The sequence below is a fragment of the Ctenopharyngodon idella genome, chromosome 7 (genome assembly GCF_019924925.1).
Source record: "Ctenopharyngodon idella isolate HZGC_01 chromosome 7, HZGC01, whole genome shotgun sequence".
Lineage (NCBI taxonomy): Eukaryota > Metazoa > Chordata > Actinopteri > Cypriniformes > Xenocyprididae > Ctenopharyngodon > Ctenopharyngodon idella.
The window spans coordinates 22,824,496-22,848,041 of NC_067226.1; the positions used below are offsets into that span (position 1 = coordinate 22,824,496).

The 23,546-nt window shown below is 39.0% G+C and overlaps 1 protein-coding gene across 12 annotated transcripts in view; it reads left to right on the top strand.

Annotated features, from left to right (window-relative positions):
- LOC127515682 (nuclear factor 1 B-type-like) overlaps nt 1-23,546 on the top strand; it is a 101,066-nt gene that overhangs the window by 13,452 nt on the left and 64,068 nt on the right. For 5 of the 12 annotated variants that reach the window (XM_051899575.1, XM_051899573.1, XM_051899574.1 and 2 more), the window contains exon 2: nt 8,297-8,828. In XM_051899575.1, the coding sequence (XP_051755535.1) occupies nt 8,297-8,828 (532 nt within the window). Of the gene's footprint in view, nt 1-2,400; nt 2,803-2,842; nt 4,781-7,799; nt 7,951-8,296; nt 8,829-23,546 lie in introns of those variants that run through there. The other 7 variants (XM_051899581.1, XM_051899580.1, XM_051899579.1 and 4 more) reach the window with 7 other exon arrangements.

Consider the following 23,546-nt stretch of genomic DNA (forward strand, 5'->3'; position numbering starts at 1 on the left):
TGGATTGAGTGGTAGTTTTATTAAAAAAGAAGAACAATAAATGTGCATTGTAAGGATGCATCTGTTTATCCTTACAAAAAGAGAAGGATTACCAGACTACTATGTAGGTAGGCTATGCCTTGACTGAAAATATCTATATAAAATAATATCTAAATTCTTTGTTAATTATTGATTGTCATATAAAATTTAAATTCTGGCTCAATAAGACAAAATGTAATATAATGCATTTAGAAAACCTGCTAATTTATAGGAAACAAGCTCTTATAGGTCTCAGAGTGAAATGTTAAAATGCAAAATATAGGGGCTATTATCAGTTACCTTAACATAAAAGAATACCTTTTTAACATCTCTTTCAACTATGAAGTAAAAAGAGGACACATAGAACAGATCAATCATGGAATCGTTAACTGATTTATGGTAGACTTAAAAAAGGGTGATACAGCTTATTAAGCAGAAGGTCACTGTTTTGCATTAAAATCAATTTGCACGTTGCAAGCAACTATATTTTTAAAACAATAAATATATCGGTATAGCATAATTAATAATCAAGTAATATTCACTCTTAGGACTAAATAGCCTACTTACTGAACAGCGAAATACCAACTTACCTATAACCCGTCAAAACAGGTTTTAATCGTTCTAGTCCTATTCTAGGTCTAAAAAGGAAACGGAATCTTTTTGATAATTTCTAGACATTTGAAACGCACAAATATCAGGGACTCACTAATGCACCAGCTATACACAACATAGCCTAAGTAAAATTAATGACTAGAAAAGTTTGTCTTTGAACGTCTAGAGTCGAGAGAATAGAATACCTCTGAACATGAAATGCAGTGAACTTACGGAGGCAGTATCGAGGCTCGCTGCGCACACACGGCACATAGGCTATCCAAACTCATGTGACACTTGACAGGCACGAGTAAACAGATCTCTAAAATCTTCAGAAGGACATCGATCTTTCTATATGTTAATAATGATTTCCTGTCCTCCGCTCGCCACTGAACTTGCCAAAGTTTACGTCTAAGAATTTGGAGCCCTTTCGCTTCATTTCGTATCACACTCCACCTACTCGATATAATGATCCAACAAGCCCGGTGTTTGTTGTTTCAAATACAGGGCTTGTTTGTTTGTTTCACAAGGGTGACAGCGTAAACCAGAATAAACTATTCATTCTAGGTATGTAAGTCGTTTATCTTGACAGATTCATTTCGTTAGCCACGAGTGCAGTCACAACCAAAACGAACTTTTCGACGTTCACAAGATGACAATCCAGTTACAAAACGAAAACAGTTATAAAGGTTTGTGTGTCGGAAAGATAGAATTTAGGATAGCCTAATGACATTTCTTCTGTTGAAATTATAGAAATAACAGATAAAAATGTTATCAACAAAATTACGATTAAATAATTTATTTGTCATACATGCAGCGTTTAATGTAGCCTAAGTGATATTTCTGCTTTAGCGCGATTGACTTGAATGTAAATTTGTAACGACTGACCCAAGACACAATGAATTTTGTTAAATCACCACTGAATAGCATGTCTTGTGGCATATATATATATATAAAATATATAAAATTCGTCAGAATTGCTTATCATTCAGATTTATTGTGTGTGCTGTCTGTTATATGACACTTATTACTATTTTTCATTATTTATTTGTGACTGTAAATAAATACTTATACACCGTTGTATTACTCCTGTCTGCTTTTCTAAGTTTGATAATGCCTAATTTAATAGCACCAGCCCGATAAACACGCTCAGATTAATTCGTGTTTCATTCATATGATGTTGGACTCGTGTGTGTGTGTGTGTGTGTGTGCGGCGCTCTGGTGTTCTGGTCTGGATCAATGCCATCATTGTGCTCTCTAACAGTGGTGACTTTCTCTGCTATATCATTCAAAATCTTAACAATGGTTTAGCAATACAGTCTATAGCCTAGTATTTCCAACGATTTAAAGATGGTCTGTAGCCTATTATTAGAAAGTCATCAAAGTTTAACAATGATAAACAATGTGGTTTAAGATTGTCAAAATCGGACACACACTAACAAACAACCAACCAACCAACAGCATGAAGTATGAAAACAGTTATTATCAATTTAATTAAAATATATATATTTAAAAAAAAAAAAAAAAAAAAAAAATAGGCAACTAATTGATTTAGTAGGAATTTATTTGCTTTCATGCCTGTCCACAATGAACAATTCTTAATCCCTCGGAGGCCAAAATGGACAGAGGAATTTGACCTATCTTCAGCCACTAGTCTAAATTTCGCTCGGTCTCGCTTTGATGGGACTTGGTCAATGTTAATATGCAAATAGTGACACTGCCTGCCGAGCGGAAGTGAGGGGCCTAGGGCATGGAACGCCGAGCGGAGCCCCACCGGTGCGCCAGCCAATCAGAAACAAGGATGTAATTCCAAATGCGCAGCTACGTTTGGCTGCTGCCTGCGAGAGCAACAGCGACGACAGACAGAGAAAGTGAAGGCGCAGACCTACCCACTTCCAAAAACTCAGCCTATTCTGGACCGCGTTCAACTCAACCACCAAAAGCTATCCAAAAAGACTGACTTGCAGAGGAAGGAAGATAAAAAATATCTGAGGTGCTCGCTGACTTGATTTTGCCGCCTGTCTGCCAAGAATTCTCTTCCGGTGTTCTTTTTTGTAAGCACTACAACGTGAAACGAAAAGAGAAAAAAATAAAAAAGCACAGTTTTTTGAACTTGAGACATGTGAGCGTACCGGCTTCAATTTCATCCGGCCTCCAGGAACCCCCTTCAATTCCATGCAATACAGTGCAATGGTAGGCTACGTTATGATGGAAAACACTGTCTTACTAACATTTGTGAATATTTTTCTCGAGTTACTGTGTTGCGCGTATGTAACCCTGAACAGAGCAATAGCATTACGTTTCACGACTGAACTGAGCAAGACACTTGAAAAAAATGATAGTAATGTTAGATTGTTTATGTCATGCATTGGCAGACGTCCTATATGGGTCATATCATTGTGTCAGAAGTCGAGTTTGTGCCTCTTGGCATGCATCCTGTGTTAGCTAAAACTCTCCCCTATTGAATAGCAGTGCGCTTCTGGCACGGAGCAGCAGCGTGAATACCTGGACAAGCCTTGTTGATATTTACTCACACTGTTCTGTCATTTAAATGCTTGTCTGGGGCTGTTTTACGTAGCGACTCTTGCACTGACTCTTTTTCACGCTGTAACTTTGTTCTTTGATACTTTAAATCTAAGAAACATTACGCCGATGTTTGTTTGCAGAATGTTTACGTCCATAAACCATGAACATTGGACTTTGTTGCGTTGCGCTTTTGTTGCGGTCCATTGTAGTTACATTTTATAATTGATTCAGTGTCCTTCATAAAGTCTTTGTTGAACCTTTTGGACTTATGAGTTGGACGGAGGGGGTGGGCTTTGACTTCTATACAAGATGCCGATGTAACGCGAAGGGAATCATTATCTGTCCAACAAACAGACTGGCCCTGTGCTCTTCTCTCACTGGGATACGTGATATAACCGTGCATTGCTGTTGATTTTTCTCCTTTCTCGCAAAATTTAAACCGTTGTCATGTAGGGATCTTTTAAAAAGCACAGAAATAACATTGATAAACTAATTCATTTTGAGTTCTTTTGCATGCAGACCCACACTTGCATTAATAAACTGTGCATTTCCAAGCGTATGATGTAATACCACAGCCTTTATGTTTTATAAGTAATGCCATATCTCTGTATTGGTTTGTAATAGCTGATAGTGGAAGTAAACTTTACTAACGACAGTCTAGAGAAAGTAGTTTAGTCAAAATAACTTTCTTTATATTCCCTGATATGATTTGATTATAAGCATCATATTTTGTTTTTATTAAGACAACGTGGACTGTATAAAATGTAATCAAAGACAAAAGCAAAATTAATTCATATTTATATAAAAAAGTAACATATAGCCTCGATGCAAAGTATGGTCAATGTAGGCTATAAGATTTATACACTTGTTGTTTCTTCATAGTTAACAAGATATTAATGGCCTAAATTGTTTTAATTTGTAGGCTAATTGAAGAAGCCAGCAGAAATCTTTACATGATAGCCTATATATTGTGCTCGCTTCATAGTTTTACATGCCTGCCCCAAGTGCTCACCACATAAAAATGTCATTTGGATAAAAAGTTGGAAATTGCTTAAATCTTTGTCAATGTCACGGAGGTGCAGTCGAGGTGGGCTGGAGATATGGGATATGCGCTTGCTGGAAGAGGAGGAGTATGACTGTGTAATTAAAGGCGAAAAAAAAAAAAATCTTCAGACTGATTTGTTAGGCTCCAGCAGACTAGAGGGTGTTACCGACCCATATTATATCAAGTTTGAAAAGCGAACACATGATCAGAAATTAGGCGCCTTCAAGTTTTCTTATTGCACGTGCGATATATTATCCGAGATTCCTATTTGAAACTCAACTCTCAGATTCCGGTAGCTTTTTACTCAGCGGCGGGTTCATCTCACGCGCTGTGGATGCGTCTAGATTCACTCCGTTTACAATCTTTTGTGCTCTTAAATAGTCGCCGGGATCGGTTAAATGCTAAGTGTGGGATCTCCAGTTGTTCTCTGTTTCCGGATAAGAGCGTGTTTTTTTTGAATGAGGATATCAGGTCTTACTCAAACGTGCACGGAGCAGCACGGGCTCTGAAGAATGAAGCGATAATATCAATCATCTGATACCCTTCAGGACTTTGATAACCGCGCGATCTACGATGTATTCGCCGATTTGTCTCACACAGGTATATTATATATTTTTGAATTATCACTGAGTATGTAATTCTTTATGCTTGTTTGTGTACATTATTTACTGCATGTGCTTTTGATTCATTTTAAAATTGCTGCAGTTGCTATTACGCATTTATTCTACACCTCCCTCTCGTCTTTTAAAAGTTCAATTTCGTATTTAAACAACTTATTCGACGTTGTGTCTTACAAAAGCATTTGAGAAAATAGATTAATTTAAACATAACTGCAACCTTTAAAACCACTCCTGAAAATAAATATTCAAATTAGAACGAAGCCGTTTTTAAATTCAACAAAGAACCTTTTATTCTCTAGTTCTTTAGAAAACCATCTATGTACTGTTTTTTTTAAAGTACAAAACCCAAAACCAATACCTTTATCTGACAAACCCATGGCTAGTACAAGAACTTTTTTAATCTTCAAAGAATTATATAACCAACTCAAGAACCTTGTAGAGAGAAAATGGTTAATAAGTTGTTTCCTTGAAAACACATAAGAACCTTTCTTTCTTTCTTTTTTTAAAGAGTGCAGTCGATTTTAAGTAGCTAGGACTTCTAAAAATCCGACGGACATCCAACTTGATGTATAGGCTATGTGATACAATGTAGCTCACTGCGCACATCAGGCGAAGCTGAAGACGTTTATTTGAATAATCACTGAATAGACCAGTGTTTACTTCAATCTAATTTTACGTCGTCTGTAAATGTATTTTGCGGTAAAAACTTAGTTAAACAAGGAAACATTTGTGAGGTTAACAACAGGGAGATGACTTTGAATTCACTTTTTTGAGAGCTCACCGTTTTATCCTCACCTTTCTTTGAGAAACCTTGCTTTAGTTTGTACTTGGGAGCTTCTCTCACAGAGTGAATTAAGATGAAAACAATGATAACGTTGATTCAGCGGTTGGACAGAGTCCGCCGGCTTTGGCTGACACAATTTTACTGTTTATATTTTCCTTGGCATCAGAGAGTGATTGACTGAGATATGGTGAGTACAGAGGACCTCGAGCCTGCGCAGCCAACAACCTCGTGCTACACTTTGAACTATTAAAAATAGAAATTCTTGTGATTTTTTGTTTGTTTGTTTGTTTTAAGGACATTCCTTAACATTGCGATTGAAATAAATTTGCATAACAGCTGCTGACAAAAGATCAATAATGTTTTTATTTTACATTAATTTTAATGTTATGTTGTAGGGATATGTGATCTTGCAAGGCCTCAGAATTGTATTTATTTAAATTCATTATGGCAAGAATAGTAATGAAAAAGAAAAGTTATCACAGAGCTTTTTCTGTCTTCAGATAGGGCCATTAAATTTATAGCAGAACAAAATTGATTTAATGGAGATCCTTTTTTGCATACTATCAGTATAGTTATTTCGATAATAGAGCATAATTTTTGTTGTGTGGATTTGTGGACATTATACATTATAGGTTGCATGTAGCTAAAATATAAAAATAATTAAATTGTCTGTCATCGGATTTATTATGAAAATCAGCACTTGGGTTTTTATTCATTCCAGGTCTATCCCACATAGTGTGAAAACTCACACTCTTCGGCGAGTTACATTTTTCTTGTGCAACACATACTATTGCACATTGTCGCATGAAGCATTGCACATGCATTCCTAAGTTGTGTAGTTTGTATGGTATTTATACAGTGCTTGAGTGTGGACTGTGTGTGGGGCTGTCAGAGAAATATAGGCAGTGGTGTGCTGGTTGTGGTTTCCCAAAGAGCTGCCGGCCGCCTGCACACAGAACAATATGTGGTTTAACTCTTCTTCAATCCATTCACTGCAGCCCTTGTTCATTTTTCAGTGTGGCGGTGAAAAAAAAAATACACAGAAGTTTGCAGTGTGTGTGTGTGTGTGTGTATAAGATGGTCTTTTATTGTGTTGAGATTCTCACACACTTGCTCTCATTGTCTTTTTACTTTTTTTTTTCTTAAACCTTCTCATCATCATATTGATCTTTTGACTAAAAAAGAACTATAAAAGAATAATAATATTTTGTTGAACTGAAAAATGATAAAGGGGAGTTTCAGAAAGTGATAGTGTTTGTTTTTTATTGTTTGGTGTGAAAAATTCTCCTGCTGTTCTATTTTATGTTTTAAAACATGATTGAAATTGCTTGACAATATTGAATCATTTTCACTTGCTGAGGCGATGAGTAGATTATATGTGTAAAAAAAAAAAAAAAAAAACTGAAAAAATGTCAGTGTTCTGTAAAATTGGCAACTAAGTTTACTCAGTTTGTAGTGTAAAGCTATATAGCAAGTTGAGGCATATGAAGACAAAAAAGCCTTATGCTCAGTAACACAAGTGTGAATTAGCTGTGCCGCTTATTTGCGGAGTCAGGCCGCTTTAGTTTTGGTTTGGCATTTTAATGCCACTCTTACCAAACCGCTCTGAGGCCCAAAGAATGTGAGTTTTGTGCCAAGATGTCGTTTTCATTGTCCATCTAGATTTGATTTTTGGTGGGTCTTGTAATAATTGCGGTACATTAATGTTAATAAATTGATTCCCAAGGACCGCAAACACCTCCTCATAGTCAAGAGTAAAAGCTGAAGGTGTAAAATTGATTCCCTCCCTCACCCCCCGCTTTTCTTCACTCTTCTATCTTTACTTAAATGCCTTACCTAGTGCTTCTGGCCTTGGGAAGGTTTGTTCTGTCATTTTAGACAAAAGACACATCCCCATTTGTCTTGCTTTCTTTACAAACTATGGTTGATAATCATGCCCTCAGCTGTCCTTGTCCAAGGCATTTAGAGACTATCTTTTGGGTTTTTCCAGGATTCTGAGAGGTTCTGTGGGGCTCTGTGGTAAGGGCTGTTTCAGGAATGCAGGGCGCTTTGATAAGAGATCTGGAAGTATGGGGGGTGCTTGCTCTCTTGTGCCAACACACGGACTGGTGTTTTGAGCGTGGCTGGAGACGGAGAGCGAGCGAGCGAGAGAGAGAGAGAGAGAGAGAGAGAGAGAGAGAGAGAGAGAGAGAGAGAGAGAGAGAGAGAGAGAGAGAGAGAGAGAAGGGTAGTGAGAGATTGGTGATTCTGGAACTGTCTGCTTTACACTGGCACGGCGCGGGCAGACGCGGTAAACAGTGGCATCCTTTTTCTGCGTGCCTCCGACACCTGCAGGCAGGCCAGCGCTGCCTGTCGCAGTGGAAATGGTAGATGAATGTTTCATGTTGATGCTTTAAAATCTCATTTTAAATAACTTTAGTTGTTAAAAGTTCTCTAAAAGCAGGAAACCTGACTAGAGTTGTTAGAAAAGTATATTTGTAACTGCAACTCTGTAATGCTCTAATGTAATGCTTTTTCTGGACCATTAAATGGTCATTTGTATAACTTTATCTACTTTTGGGTCTTATAAATAGTCTTTATCTGCAGTGTTTTCTAAACAGCCTTATTTTTTTGGCTGCACGGGCTCTTGGCTAATTCAGACGAGAATCCATGCCAAAAGGTCACTTCTGCTCCTGCTCAATTTTTCTCCTTTTCCCCTCTCTCTCTTCTCAGGATGAGTTTCATCCCTTCATCGAGGCTCTGCTCCCTCATGTCCGTGCCATAGCCTACACCTGGTTCAACCTGCAGGCACGAAAGCGCAAGTACTTTAAGAAGCACGAAAAGCGAATGTCCAAGGATGAGGAACGGGCAGTGAAAGACGAGCTTCTCAGCGAGAAGCCTGAAATCAAGCAGAAGTGGGCGTCTCGTCTCCTGGCCAAACTGCGCAAGGACATCCGGCAGGAGTACCGGGAGGACTTTGTGCTCAGCGTAACGGGCAAGAAGCACCCGTGCTGTGTTCTCTCCAACCCCGACCAGAAGGGCAAGATCCGCCGTATCGACTGCCTGAGGCAGGCAGATAAAGTGTGGCGGCTGGACCTGGTGATGGTCATCCTGTTCAAAGGTATTCCGCTGGAGAGCACAGATGGGGAGCGGCTGGTCAAGTCCCCGCACTGCACCAACCCGGCACTTTGCGTCCAGCCCCACCACATCACTGTCTCTGTGAAAGAGCTGGACTTGTTTCTGGCATACTATGTCCAGGACCAAGGTAAGTGCGAGGGGAGGTTGGGAAATAACATTTCTTGACTTGATTTACATGTGCTACTTTAACTACTAGGTTCAAGGATGTAGAGGCAAAATAAAATGAAAGTAATTTCCAGTTGTTATGTATATAAGAATAAGGACATACATATCTTGTTTTACATGCAAAGAAAGTTTCAAACTGATCTATTTTGGTACATTTAAGTAGTATTAAAATGATTTGTATTTTAACATATTTTACATTTTACAGATTAGTTGGCATATAAAAAGAGAATGAGTGACAAAAGTTTGTTGCATGTGCTGGAATCGCATGCATTTCTAAAAATGAGCTAGCCTAGATAAGATATTTCCACAGAATTCTCAAGCAGCACTTTTTTATGACCAGGTTAGTATCAGAATACAATACAAAATTTACATCAGAAATGAAAACTATAAAGTATAAAAACATACAAGTACTCATTATACAAATACATGCAAAATATGTATTACATAATGAGAATAAGTGCACAATTACACAATAACATTCTATTAGAATTCTATTTTGTACTTTAAATTTTTTTTTTTTTATGACTAGGTCTGTTCTGGTATTTTTCAGTTATTTTAACCATTATTTGTGCTAGTTTATTTTAGCAAAGTAAAGGAAAAAGGTCTTAACTCCTCTGCACACATAAGTACCTTCACATTTATTCATTTAACATTGCCTTTTATTCAAAATTACTTAAAAATAAGGAAGACTACAACATAAACTATTCCTTTTATTTCCATTTTAAGTTTTCTGTTTGAAAAGTATTCATTTGGACATCATCCATATTTTCCAGGGAGCAACAATTCAGTTATTTATAAGAATCACTACACGACAAAAATAATTTTAACATCATAGAAGTGTTGCTTTTGTGAGTATGTAAATGTTTTCATTATCGTCAGGCATGGCACCTCCATTTTGTGAAACTGAAGTGCCAGGGTAAGCAGAAGGCAGAGCGGAGGGACAATAATGGTTGCCACTGGCACCATGGTTGGCATCAGAATCTCTTTTGTGTCTTTGTAAGATGGCGTGCATTCGCCTGTTGGCACTCACACGCCTAAATCTCTCGTATACTGCTCTGAATTGACCGTAGTCTCCACTCTTATTTACAAATAACATGTTTAAATTTGTATATAAATTCTAACAGGTATTTTATGTATTTTCAAAATCTTTTTAACTGTTTTTGTAGCATAATCGTAGTGGCTGACTCATGCTATAAATGTTACTCACTAAAGATATTTCTGACCTTTCTATAATCTGAAAAAAGAAGAGTATGGAAGAAACTACTGAAGTAAATAAGTGTCAGCAAATGAATATTGGGTTCTCTGTTAAGTGCTTACCGTGGCAGTGCGGAGTGTTTTGCCTTTAGTATCCAGTGCCCATCTCTAGACAATGCCCTCACATTATGCCAGTGCACCCAGGGCGGCCATTTTGTTAGCGTTGTGCCAGAAGAGTGGTAGGAAGAGTGCCAGTGACTGAGGATGGCCGTTGATATCAAACCCTCTTTGTCTGCTTACTGCATGCCTTTGATTCGTTAGTTGGCATCCGCAATGCAGTGGGCATGGAGGAAAGTTTCCTGACGGCGGTGGAATGGCAGTTGACATGATTCACTTTTATAAAATCCAGCTAAATAAAACCGAATGTAAAGCAAAAGGAAATCTTTACCCACATCATAAGGAAATTGTGGTTGTGGTCTGTGGCTGTGAATTGAAAAAAGTAAATCGTGTTCAGTGCTCAGCTGATTTTGATGTCCGTATGCCAGCGAAGGGTCTTTTATAAAGTGACTGCAAACCATTACTGCTTTTGTTCTATTTATTTCATAGCATGTTTTACTTTTTTCACAGTGTAATTGTAAGTGTTGTGTGTGCACTCTTTGTAATTCATCTCATGGTCTGGTTTAAATTTAAAGGTGTTTTAACCGCTATCCGCAGCACCTGGCATCCATAGGGGCATCAAACAGTTTGCCATGGGTTTACGGATGAAGGCTTAGCAGACTCGCCGGTGTTTGCGATAGCAGCTTAGTAAATGCCCAGCTCAATGCCCATTGAAAAGGTGGTGAAGAGGACAGGAATGAGGGGCGGCAAGCTTGTTTGTGGGCATCGTGCCATGCCCTGCCTCTGCACTTCACCAAGTCTGGCCATGTCATTTGTGCCGGTTTCTGTGCCTGTGCATGCACTGTTCAGCTCCATTCTCTCGTAAAATGATTAGAACCTTATCAAGATCACGGTTATTCTCTATTGAAAACGTTTAAACAGAATTCAGAGCAGCACTTTTGAACAATCAGATTTCCAGCAAATGAGAAAACAAAAGACAATATACCTTTTGTTTTGTGTGATTAACTCATTTCTGTTTTTGTAATCTTTTTTTTAGTACTTTCTACTTGTATATTTTTCAAATAGATTTTCAAAAAATAAATAATTTATTTATATTAGCTGCATTTATCCATGCTTTGAAACCTTTCAGCTAAAGTTGCTTGTGCTGTTCCAGCTATTGCAACTCTCTGATTCCCTACAAGTCAAGTCTGTACATGTGAAGTGATGCTCATTTCACTTTAGAACTCATAAATCATGACTTGCCAGGGCCTTTGAAGACAAGGGAAGTATGCTAATAGTTTGTATTGTATGATGATTGATAACATGTGTTTCATTAATGTACCTTTGTTTTTTGCATCTGCTGCGTTTTATACTCTGAGGAAAAATGTTGGTATAGGCTTTTTATACTAGAACAGTGACTAAGCAGAAATAGATTTGAAAAGAAGCCAGCCAGTTTATATCAAACAGGCATTTTTCATTTGAACCCAAGATATTTATTTTCCATCACATTCTGGAATATGTTCACAACCTTTATCTCAGTGTTTACATTATCCTAAACATATGACATTATTTTTCAAATAAACACAAAACCTCAAAAATGCTAGTGAAAATGAAGTGCCGGTTCAAGCCTTTCATAAATATTTACATTTATCTGGCAGTTGGTTTGTTTCAAATACCTAGCTGTCCTTTTCTAAAGCTAAATAATTAAAGAAAATGAATTAACAATTAATAAGTCAATTTTAACCTCAAACGCCATCAATAAACTGTCATGTTTTGTGCAGGCACAATCAGCATTACTCAACAACTAGAAGGAGTTACACAATCGCAAGAGCTCAAGGTATCAGTAACAATGTGAAGGTGTCGTGATTTCCTGCCCAGACTCCCTAATGTTTATTTTGGTACCCTGTAAAGTAGCCAGTGTTTTATTGGCCGCTTTTCTGGTGTCGGATGGATTATTTCTCATTTGTTCTAGTATGTTAAAGAGGTCTGTTTTATGACTGCAGGACTTAGCTTTTGCCCCCGGTGTCAAGACCTCGCTAAAGATGTGGAAGGTGTCATGTGAAGTTTAATTGAGCACAACAGATCTTTGAAAACAAGGTGGCGACCTGCGGCGCGTGGGGGCAGGCCAGGGGGTCGTTTCGGGGGGCACCTGGACCCCCAGCTGACTCATGACCTCTGGATGTCTGGGTCAGCGGAGCGGTTGCCAACTCCTTCAGAAGAGCTGGTCATTCATCAAACTCCCTCTCTTAACTTGCCAAAACCCCCAACACACAAATACACACACACACACTGAGTTCCCTATTGGGCCTTTATTAGCGTGTGTGTGCTCTGTAGAGGAGCTGTTTGCGGCTAGTTTTCCAGCTGAATGCGTATACGGCAGGGTCAGGACTAGCCAGCGTGACCTAGAGGTCATCACCCCTGTCAGTGACTAAGTACGGCTTGTGGTTTCTCCACTTTCACTTTTTTCTTTCTGTCTGTCTCCTCCTATCTAATTCACTCTGTCCCTGATGTCCACATACGTGGAATGTTAGACCAGAAGTATTTTTGAAACCACCATGTGATTGTTCTTCCTGATTAGGGGCACTAGAGAAAACCATGATGGAGCGTATTGTGTAATTTTATTGTATAAGCGCAAGAGGTATTTTAGGGCTATTGAAAGATTTGAAATAAAGCCGAAATACTGCAGGTTGGATTCGGGTGCATTGCTCAACCAGTGTTGTCCAATTCCTGAACAAATGATGATCTTATGAGTTCTTTATTACTGAATCAAGACAGTTTATCTAACTGTGAGACTTAAATCCATACTTACTGACTGGTTTATCATATGACAACGTGTAGTTAAAATTTGGACATCATGAGTAATATATTATTAGGAATAAATTTGATCACACTTTTGTTTATTTAGTATTGTTGTTTAATATATAGCTAAGGCCTGTTATTGGCTCATATTTATGCCACCTCTAAATAGACTGCACTTTTGACTTAGCACTTTTTGTAAGAATTATTTCAAATTTATTTTTATAGATATATTCTCAGGCAAATTATCTCACAATTTGACAGTGGAAATGAATCATTAATATAATTAAATGGGACCATTAAATTCATTATGATTACCATCCCTATTTTCAACTTTTGTTTTCTATACGTAGCTCTTCATTTCTAAACCGTTGCAATTTTCCTTTACGTCCATGGGATGCATCATCGCCATTGGCAGTGTTCACTGACACAATATAAACTCTAGTGTGCTGTAATAATGAGAATTAAAAGGACAGCTGGCTGGGACAAAACACACACACCCACACACACACAAAAATCCATTGACAATTTGGGACCATAACCAAAACTTGAAGGAAAACCGATACAGAACTACAAGTGTATGGAATGCAACAGGGCCACAGCATTTGTTTTTGTTTAGTCATTTATTTATTTATTTGCTAATTGTTTCCAGTGAGCCCTTGTGGCGGTAGAGTTTGTCCTTTGGAGAGAGACAAAAAGTGTTCAGCACATCCACTTGATGGCCCGCAGCTACTGACTGGCTCCCAAAAATCAGTACAGATGGTTCATTTTTCCGCTCCCTCTTTTTCTCTCCCTTGCTCTCGGTTTCTCCTCTGAACCGCGCATTTGTTGGTGCTTTGCTTTCAAAAAAGAACTACAACGCACGACTTGGTTTCAGTTGTGGAAATGAAAGGCAATAGCTTCTGTTTGATGTTTTAGTACACTGGTGTACCGCCACATTAAACATAAAGAGGGAAAGAGAAGGAAGGAGGGGGGCGGCGGAGGAGCAGTGAAAGGATTTGCCACTACGACTTCAATCCAGACGATAATCTTAGTGGCCTGTGGGTGTTGTGAGTGCTTTTCTGCTGAGTTTCCTCCGATTAAAGAGTCTGATTGACTAAAACACACATTCAAACATTTCTTTGCATCTCTGTTTATTTTTGCTCAAGAACATGCTTTAGAACTGAAAGAAATCCATATTAAAAGGCAGATTAATCAGTTTTTATTCCAGAAACACCCTTTGCTTTAGCTTATAGTGCATTTCAAAGTATTTAAGCTGCAAATTTATGGTGGCATATACTGTATGTAGAGCAGTTTGTGCAAGCTGTTGAATACCAGAGCAGAGATAGGCAGGCATATGCTGGCCTTATTTAACCTCCACCATCCATTTGGTTTTCTGTGGAGGAACTTGATCCCCTTCTACTCCAAGCAGCCCAATGGTACAAGGCCATCTGATCGCATCCCACTGGATGAGTTTATGATGCAAGCATAACAGGAATGTCACTGGAAAACATTCGGATTCACCGCGATAGTGCGGACAAATCTGCTGTACAAATCTACAGATGCGTCTGTGATCTCTGAGCTGGAGCGGAGAGGGGGATGAGGTCGCTGTGCGTTTGTGCTGAGCATGCAGTGAGGTCTCTGAAGCAGAGGCTGCAGTACTGATTAGTATTCTGCATGGCCCGCGGTGACTAGCTCACGCAAAAGCCATAACCTATCGAACACATTCCCTTAGTCTAATCCATTTAGAGCTCCCTCCAGCTCTCTGGCCTCCCTTATTGATTCCCTCCCGCCCCTCTCTGTCCTCAGTCTCTCCTCTTAGCCCCGCTGTTGGTTCAATTCAGTGGTGTACTGTTACTCCACATGCTGCCGCAAAGGAAATCTCCCCCACCCTTTCATTTGTTCTCTCTCGCTCTCTCCTTTCTGTCGTGCTGTCTTACATTCTGCACTTTGTTTCTCTTCTACCTTGTTGCCTGTTGCTTCTTTCTTGCTTTCTTTCTTGCTATTGTTTCTTTTTTTTGTGAAGAAAAAAACTGAAAAAAAAAAAAACCTCAAGAAGAAATCTTGGATTATTTTCTTTTAGTTTTTACTTGTTCTTGAGTCCTTAGCTTTCTTTCTTTCTTTCTTTCTTTCTTTCTTTTGTCCATTGCTTCTACATTTCCCTCTAAGGTGCCGCATTCTAGATTTTATAAACAGGCCTCATGAGTTTATATCTGTGTAAATAAGTTTATGTATGTGTTGGAGAGTGTGTTTGTGTATGGTATCTCCGGGACTCTTTGTTGACTGAATACCCTCAGGCTCAAGCACACTATAACCTCCCTCGCCTTCTTTCACAGACTGTAATGTGTACATAAATCTTTGTGGTTACGAGGAGTGTGGAAGGGTCTGTGCTGCAGTGTGGGTGCTGCTTCACCCCGTGTTTGAGTGGGTGTCTGAGTGTGTGGTCGGGAGAAGGGATATTCCCTTTGGAATGTTTTATCAAAAGTGGTGGAAACGCAGCCTATCACGAATGTTGACTTAAATGCCTAGTCTACTATTGTGAAAAAATGGGAAAGTATGTTGGAAAATGACCTCTCTTTTCAGGGGTCACAGACTTTCCTGCTTTGCCTCTTGGCTTTTTGTTTTCTTCTAAAGACTTATCTTGTGTTACTCAAAGCCGCTTCCACACAACCCCACGTCATTGGTGCAGACGGAGGCTTTGTGAGAACCCCTAATGCATTGGTGATCCCTGGGGCCCTCTTGACAAGAGGACCAGCACCGACCTCTCCTTCCCTTCAAATGAAGATGGATGGCCTCATCCTCCCTTACTGTATCTCACTGTATGGGGTGTCTGGGTCTTTCCCCCCCAGACTGGACCAACACCACCCCATAATGGCCTCTTCTCCTCTTTGCCATCAACCAAACATTCTAATCATGCAGCTGCACCAATGGAGATCATCCAGAGGGAAGCAGACAAAAGGGGGGCTTAGGGTTAAGGTAGCAGAGAAACCCATATTGAGACCTGGGGAGCTGAAGAGGGCACAAGACAGACGTGAAGAGAGAGAGTCTGGATTCCTCCGTGGTGGGACAGTCAGTGTCTTTCACATCTCTACGCTGATGGGCGTCGTTCATTAGGGGGACGGGCCCGATGAATAGCTGCCAGAGAAGGCCAGAGACAATCGAGGAGGTTGCCATGGGAGACAGTGACTTCTCCCCCCTCGGCCCACAGTTAAAGTCCTTTCATGGCAGACAGGATTCAGAGTGATGGCCGTCTCTTCTTTTGTGTTGTCTGGTACAGTACCCCCCACCGCTGAGACAGACAACCCAGAGGTAACAGTGTGGAAGGGTTGGGAAGCAACAATGGGGTCAAGTCTGTCAAAAAGATGACCCCCAAGACGTAAAACACATTATGAGTGACTTTGTATGGGGTTAAAAGTTGCTCCAGAAGCATTATTCATAGTGCAACATGTCACACGCTTTTTATCTCCCTTAACTTTTCCTTTAAAGCATTTAGTCTAGTCTTAGCACTGATTTGTTGCCTAGTGGAATCTGCTTATTTATCAACACTAGGTGTTTTAATGCATGCCAAGGAAAGTCAAGTCACCTTCTTGTGCCTGAGAGGGCAATGTTCATCAGTCAGACAGGTAATGAAAAACAGTCACAACTACTTTTGAATTACTTAACTATTCAATGAAGCATATTGTAGCCAGAGTGACGATAAACAGGTGATATAAAAAAAAAAATGCATATACTTACTTTGTAGAAGAGACACAAGCTATAGCTAGAGTCCAGAACAACAACCTTACCCCCCCCTCCCCCCCCCCCTCTCAGAAGACCTTAGCAACTGTTTGGAAACAAGTTTTACACTGACAAGCACAATTTAGATAATGTAAAAATCTTATTGCAAAGGAAATAAGTACACTTCTGTCCAGGTCTGCAATTGGTTCTAGTCCCTCAAGTATAGCCACACTAGTTCTCTGTAGCTGAGTGCCCAGTGGATCCTGTATGGACATCCTGTGAGGTGGGTCAACATAAAAACTAACCAGCGATAATCATGGGAACGACAGATGTCAAAACATACTTCTCCAGTCGCTTTCCCCCAGTGATAATAGCATCCTGTTTTCACACGGCTTCATTGTATAAGGGCAGATTTCAGTAAAAAAAAAGAAAAAAAGAAAAGAAAAAGAGAGCAGGAGAGAACAAGAGGAGTGAGTTCAATTAGTTTAGTTATAGTTGATAGCCCTGATAGTACAGAGAATGAAGTTGTCTAAGTTAGAAAATTAGTTAGTGACTTCAGGTACTACAAGGACTATTTCTGAATCATGTTTACTCAGGTTTGGGAGTTAACAGTTTCGTTCATTTTACTAGTAATCCACCCACAGAACAAATATTCACCACACTTTATTGTTAATCTAAGACATTTATAGATTATATATATATATATATATATATATATATATATATATATATATATATATTCTAAAAAGTCATATTAGGTTAGTGATTCTGAGTAACACTTTATTACATGGTTTGTGAAAAAGAAAATTAAAATTAAAAAGACACTACTGTGTATTGGTGTTTGCATGATACAACTATTTCAAAAGTCAAAAAGGAATACCAGTCTGATTTCACAATTCTCAATACAATTCGATTCCACTACAAAACTAATATGTGAAACATATTCTTTTATTTTAAAGATTAAATATTACAAATTAAATGAGAACAATGACATTTAGCTTTCCTGGTATTACTCAATTAAATAAAAATTATCTCAGGTTTCTCAAGTCATGTAAACAGTCAATAATGTAGAACAAAGCAATAAATTAAGAGAAATGAGTGACTTTTGATGTAATCGGTCTTTTAGGCTATATGTTTTTAAACTACACTACAGTTCTCATATTTTAATTGTCGAAAGACTTTTATCATTCCATTATTTATCTTAGTATAAAAGTCTTCGACTTGTCAGTGAAATGTCGCTATTTTTGACATCCCCAGTGTGTATCCACCTGTCACTGATAGTGAACTTGTTGCTGCTTTCAGCTCTTCATTTCTGAAGAAGTCTGTTCCTGTAATTTGCCCTATCCGGTGACAGTTCAGGGCCGAGGGTTCTGGGAAGTTGGTGTGTTAAACGCAGAGCGCTACGGAACTAGCAGTTGGACGGCGGTGATTAAACGCACTCTGTCGGTAACGGGGCCGCTAATGAATACAGGGCTTTAACGGCTACGTATGTGCCTCATTATGAGAGCCTGCACTGAAAGGATATACGCATTGGCTCCGGATTACTGGAATTTTTCTCAAATTGGCCTGCCTTTCTGCTGGCCCAGGAATCTAGCTGCTGTTTTTTTCCCTCTCTCTCCTTCTCCCCCGATGTGCCTCTCTGACTTTTGTAGAACATGCACCCACCCACACACACACACACATGCAGAAACACACACGCTCGCCCACACTTCAGTTCCTGAAGCCTGCATTTAGACAAAATCAGGCATACAGCTTTGATAACCGCAGCTCTGCCATGGCATTTGTCAGTACTGCCAGTATATTTTTGTGTGCAAGCACTTCAGATTTGGGTCCTGAGTTCAGCCGTAGAAGTTTGTAATTAAGGATGTTACATGTGCATAGGCCCTGAACCCACAGTACATTTATGCTTTTTTCCCAAAATAATAATGTAATTATGTGGTCCAATAAAGTTTTCTGTGACAGAGAAAGCATACTTAATACAGCTGTGCTTGGTCAAAAGCTTACACATTGCATTTTTACTTTTCACCCATTTCAGTGTGTGGCAACGTACGATCAATTAAAAACGAACAGATTGTGGTGACGTCATAGGCTGTGACGAAAAGGCGTGCAGGAAGGGGACACTTTATAGGTCAAAGAAGGCTTTTCTTTTTGATTACTGGGTTGGAAACTAGTTCACTTTTCCCATAGTTTTGTGATACCTGCTTGAGCACATTTACCCCTAAACCTGAAAACATCCCAATCCATAACTGCCTGCTGGAATTTCCTCTAGCTCATTCCTTTGCCATCAGTGGGGCTGCATTACAATGTTCTGTAGTGTCTTTTCCGAGCACCAGAACAATACACTGAACTTTTAATTCTGCGTTAAGAAGGATTAGAGGAAAGTTGACCATTGTTCTCCAGAGAGGATGTATCATATTTAGCCTTTCCCTTACATTGACAAATGCAGGATTGCTAAACTTTCATTTCGAAATAGCGCATGTCTGTGTGCAATAAAGGGAGATTATTAATGTGAATAATAACACAAGCACACATCTCATGTCTGTTCAATCAGAGTCAGGTGAACCCCAACCAGCCTAATTAATCAGAGTGTCCCTAAGATCAATGATTCAGGTAAGTTGATTATTAAAATAGGTAGTTAAAACTAAAACTGACATTGATTTGCTCAAGAGAGAAGCCCAAATAAGAAAACCCAGCAATAAAGAGTAAAACAACAAACGTCTTTCAAGGACAGTGATGTGTTTTGGTATTGAAACATCTTCATGAGTTAATGCTGAAGTTTTGGGCAGTGAACAAGAGAGAAGCCAGGACTCTTATGACTTGAACCAAAACCCACCATGTGTGTCTTGTTAAGGGCAGTTATGACAAATGGCAGCAGCTGTACAAACTAATCTCTCTGTAGCTTTCACACATGGCATTCAATTAACAATGGGCCACTGTCAGACTGTAATCCACAGCTCGCCAACCTGCCCCTACTCCCGCTGGCCTAGCAAACCTCCGCCATGTGTATGTGTGCGAGTGTGGAGAAATGTCTTAAAGTGCTTGATGTGTTTTTATTGAGCTGACGTTAGCTTGGCGGCACCAGGTCAATCAAATCTGGTTTTGTGTAGATCAATATGAGTGTGCTTTTGTGCATATAGCATTAGGACATGTACAGAGTTTATGAATAGAAATAGTTAAGGTATTTAGGTCACTATATATGTAGCCAAAAGACGCTTGTGCATGCACGCACACTTACACAGCTGCTGGAGCTTGCTTGTGTACGTGTGGCGGGAAGTGGCTTGTCAGGGGCTACATTCCCACTGGGTTAGCAATGATGAAGTGTATGTTGCAGTGGTCACTGTCGGCTCAGCTCAAATGAATACAAACCCTTCTAGACACAATTACATGTCTTACCATTCCATAATCAGGAAGAACAATCCATACCGAAAAGCACAAATTCATCCAAGATGGCTCGCAGTAAGTGGGTCGCAGTTTTGTTGAGACCTTTGAGTTAGGACAGTCATGCATGGAAAGTTGGTAAGAAGATTATTGTGGCATTAGATATGGAATAGAAAATGAATGACAGACTGCTATAAGGAAAAGGTGTTCTACTATACCAGGCTTGAAATGGCTGAGTAGTACCAGAACGCATGAATGAAAAACTGAATGAGAAAAAGGGTTGACTTTTTTTTTTTTTTTCTATGCTGAATCCAAGAATAATTAAGCTCAGTCCCTCTGGCTGCGGACAAAGCCACAGAGTTATTGAAGAGAGAGAGAAGGTTTGTAAGAGTGTGGGGGAGTTCTAACCAGCACTGGCAAGAGTAGTGACCAGCCCCATGATACACAAACACACACACACATACACACAGTACAGGATTCATTCTTAGAGATCTTTCATTCTAGCTTTCATGTCAAGGCTGTTTAATAGATAAATGACCCTTCATGTTTGTAATCTTTTGTTAAAGGATTAGGATAAACACTGGCCGCTATTATTTGATGGGTCACATTTTAATGCATGGTTCTGTGGTTATGCACATTGCGCTTTATAAGACAACTTCCCTGTTAGATGTTACTAAACATTTTCTGCTGCTGTTTCCACAAAACTACATTAACGGAAGTGACCTAAATTCTTTTAATTTACCTCAGAAATTCCTACTAACTCAAGTTCCAACCAATATCACTTCCAACACAAACACATTTAACTCCCGTCACAGATAACTCACATGCGTAAGGTTTTATAAAAGCATTAAAAAAACAAAAAAAGAGAGATATACACTATTTTTTTCTCAGAATTGTGAGTTTATATCTCACAATTATGACTTTATAACATGCAATTCTGAGAAAAAAGTGTCTTTTTTCCTTCACTATTGCACATAACATGCAATTGCAAGTTTATATCTCACAATTCTGACTTTATAACTCGCAATTCTGACTTTATTTCACGCAATTCTGACTTTATAACTCACAGCTGTGGGTTTATATCTCGCAATTTTGAGAAAAAAGTCAGTCTTTTTTCCTTCACTATTGCACATAACATGCAATTTCAAGTTTAAATCTCACAATTCTGACTTTATATCACACAATTCTGACTTTATAACTCGCAATTCTGACTTGATTTCACGCAATTCTGACTTTATAACTCACAATTGTGAGTGTATATCTCGCAATTCTGAGAAAAAAGTCAGAATTATAATATAAACTCAATATAAAAAAATTAGAATTGTGAGATATGAACTCGCAACTGCGAGAGAAAAAATATCATAATTGTGAGATATAAACTTGCAATTGTGAGATATAAAGTCGTAATTACCTTTTTTATTTATTTCGTGGGGGGAAAAAGCTTCCATTGAACAGAGACGTGCAAGCAGAGAAAATACTGTACCAAGCACAGCAAGCTCACTGTTCGAGATGCCTGAAATATTGGAAGAAAAATATAAATATTGAATTGGGGGTTTATCAGTTTTGGCCTGTTATAGAGCAAATAAACAACAAATAAATTTGCTTACAGGTAGCGGAATCAGCCAGTTTGCTTGTGTAAAAAAAAAAAAAAATCGGAATCGGCAATGAAAAATCATGAACGGTGCATCCCCAGTGAAAAGCCCTCATGATGCAGACAATACACATACACACTTCAGTTGTAGACTACGATCAGATGTACTTTGGCTGTGTAGAGAATAGACAAGCTGTATCATTAGTAGTACTTCATAAGGCTAGAATCACTGTTGCCGTTACTTATACTTAGAGTATATGAATGCAATTTGATTTAGTTTTCAACTTTTTCATAAAAATTATGCAGCATTATGTGTGCCACACACAGGAAGGGCCCTTCAAAATGTGTCATTGATAAAGGAGAGGTTTGCTACTTTTCTTTGACATCAGCTAGTAAGCAACCACTTAGCAACTCCTTAGCAATGCATTAAAGGACACTCAGAACACGTTAGCAACCACATATCACCGCCTTGGCAACCACCTACAATAACCTGTGGTGGCGAATTTTACTTAGGCAAACACCACTCAAACCTCTCACCACTCACACAAGCGAAAAAATCTATTTCGCTTGTGTTTTGAAAAGTGATCCCATTGAATTGAAGAGAATTGGAGAAGCTGAAGTCTTTGAATAACATTTACACAAGGATCTCCTGGCATCCGTTTTAATTTTATTCACCTTTTCAAGAGAGAATGAAGTTTGCTGGCTTCATTCAGGCGCTAACTTCTGTAGTCCTCAGCATTGTGAGGAATGCTCTCACACTTGTTATTTCTCTCTTTCTCTTATGTTATCTTGTGGGATTTGGACAGTCAGCTCTGCTTAATGCTGCGGTTTGGCTGGAAGCTGGTAAGGCTGGTGCTCTTAAAGGAGGATCTGATCTTAGATGAGTTGATGTGTGAGTGCAGAAAGCAGAACAGCACAGGGCTTTGTGACGACACACACACACACTCGCTCTTCTCAGTAAGGGATCCGCTGCACCTGCAGATTCACAAAGTACAAAGGGCCACCGCCAATCATTCTGCTACTGTGCTTGTCTGGCATCTCCCAAGGAGATCAGATCACCCTGAAAGAGAATGTGTGTTTGTGCATGTGTGTGTGTGTGTGTGTGTGTGTGAAAGGCTGTGTCAGCAGCTACATCACTGCTATATAATAAATCACACAGGATTTTAAAGCTATCATGGCATTGCTTGCATGTGCAACACACAAAATCTCTTTAAGATCTCAAGCATGCTGACAGAGAGTGAGAGTGTGTGTATATATATACTTGAGTTCAGGGCAGGACACAGACTGGCATGTAGCTGGTGACATGCTCTTAGTCACGCACACCCACTGTGACAACCTCAGTATAATTCACAGTATGTATAGTTATGATTACACAGGCCACTAGACTAATGCCCACCATATAGGGAAAATTACATTTTATGACACTTTAAATAGCAAATTATCAGGTGAATTTATTTAATAAAATCTGAAGTGTTTCTCTGGGTGGTTGTTTATTTCATAGCTCAGGAAGATTTTTATGCTTAAAGGGGTTAGTTCACCCAAAAATGAAAATTCTGTCATTAATTACTCACTCTCATGTCGTTCCAAACCCGTAAGACCTTCATTCATCTTCAGAACACAAATTAAGATATTTTTGATGAAATCCTAGATGTGTATGACTCATCCATAGACAGCAATATAATCAACACTTTCAAGGTCCAGAAAGGTACTAAAGACATCGATAAAGTAGTCGAGAATACTTTTTGTGCACAAAAACAAAACAAAAATAACGACTTTATTCAACAATATCTTCTCTTCTGTGTCATTCTCATATGTTGTTTATGTTCAGCGCTTCCATGTTTACGTCAGAACGCTGACTCATTATTGGCTGGCTCCTTTGGCCAAAACTGAGCCGGCATTCGGACGTAAACATGGAAGCCTTCACTGTGC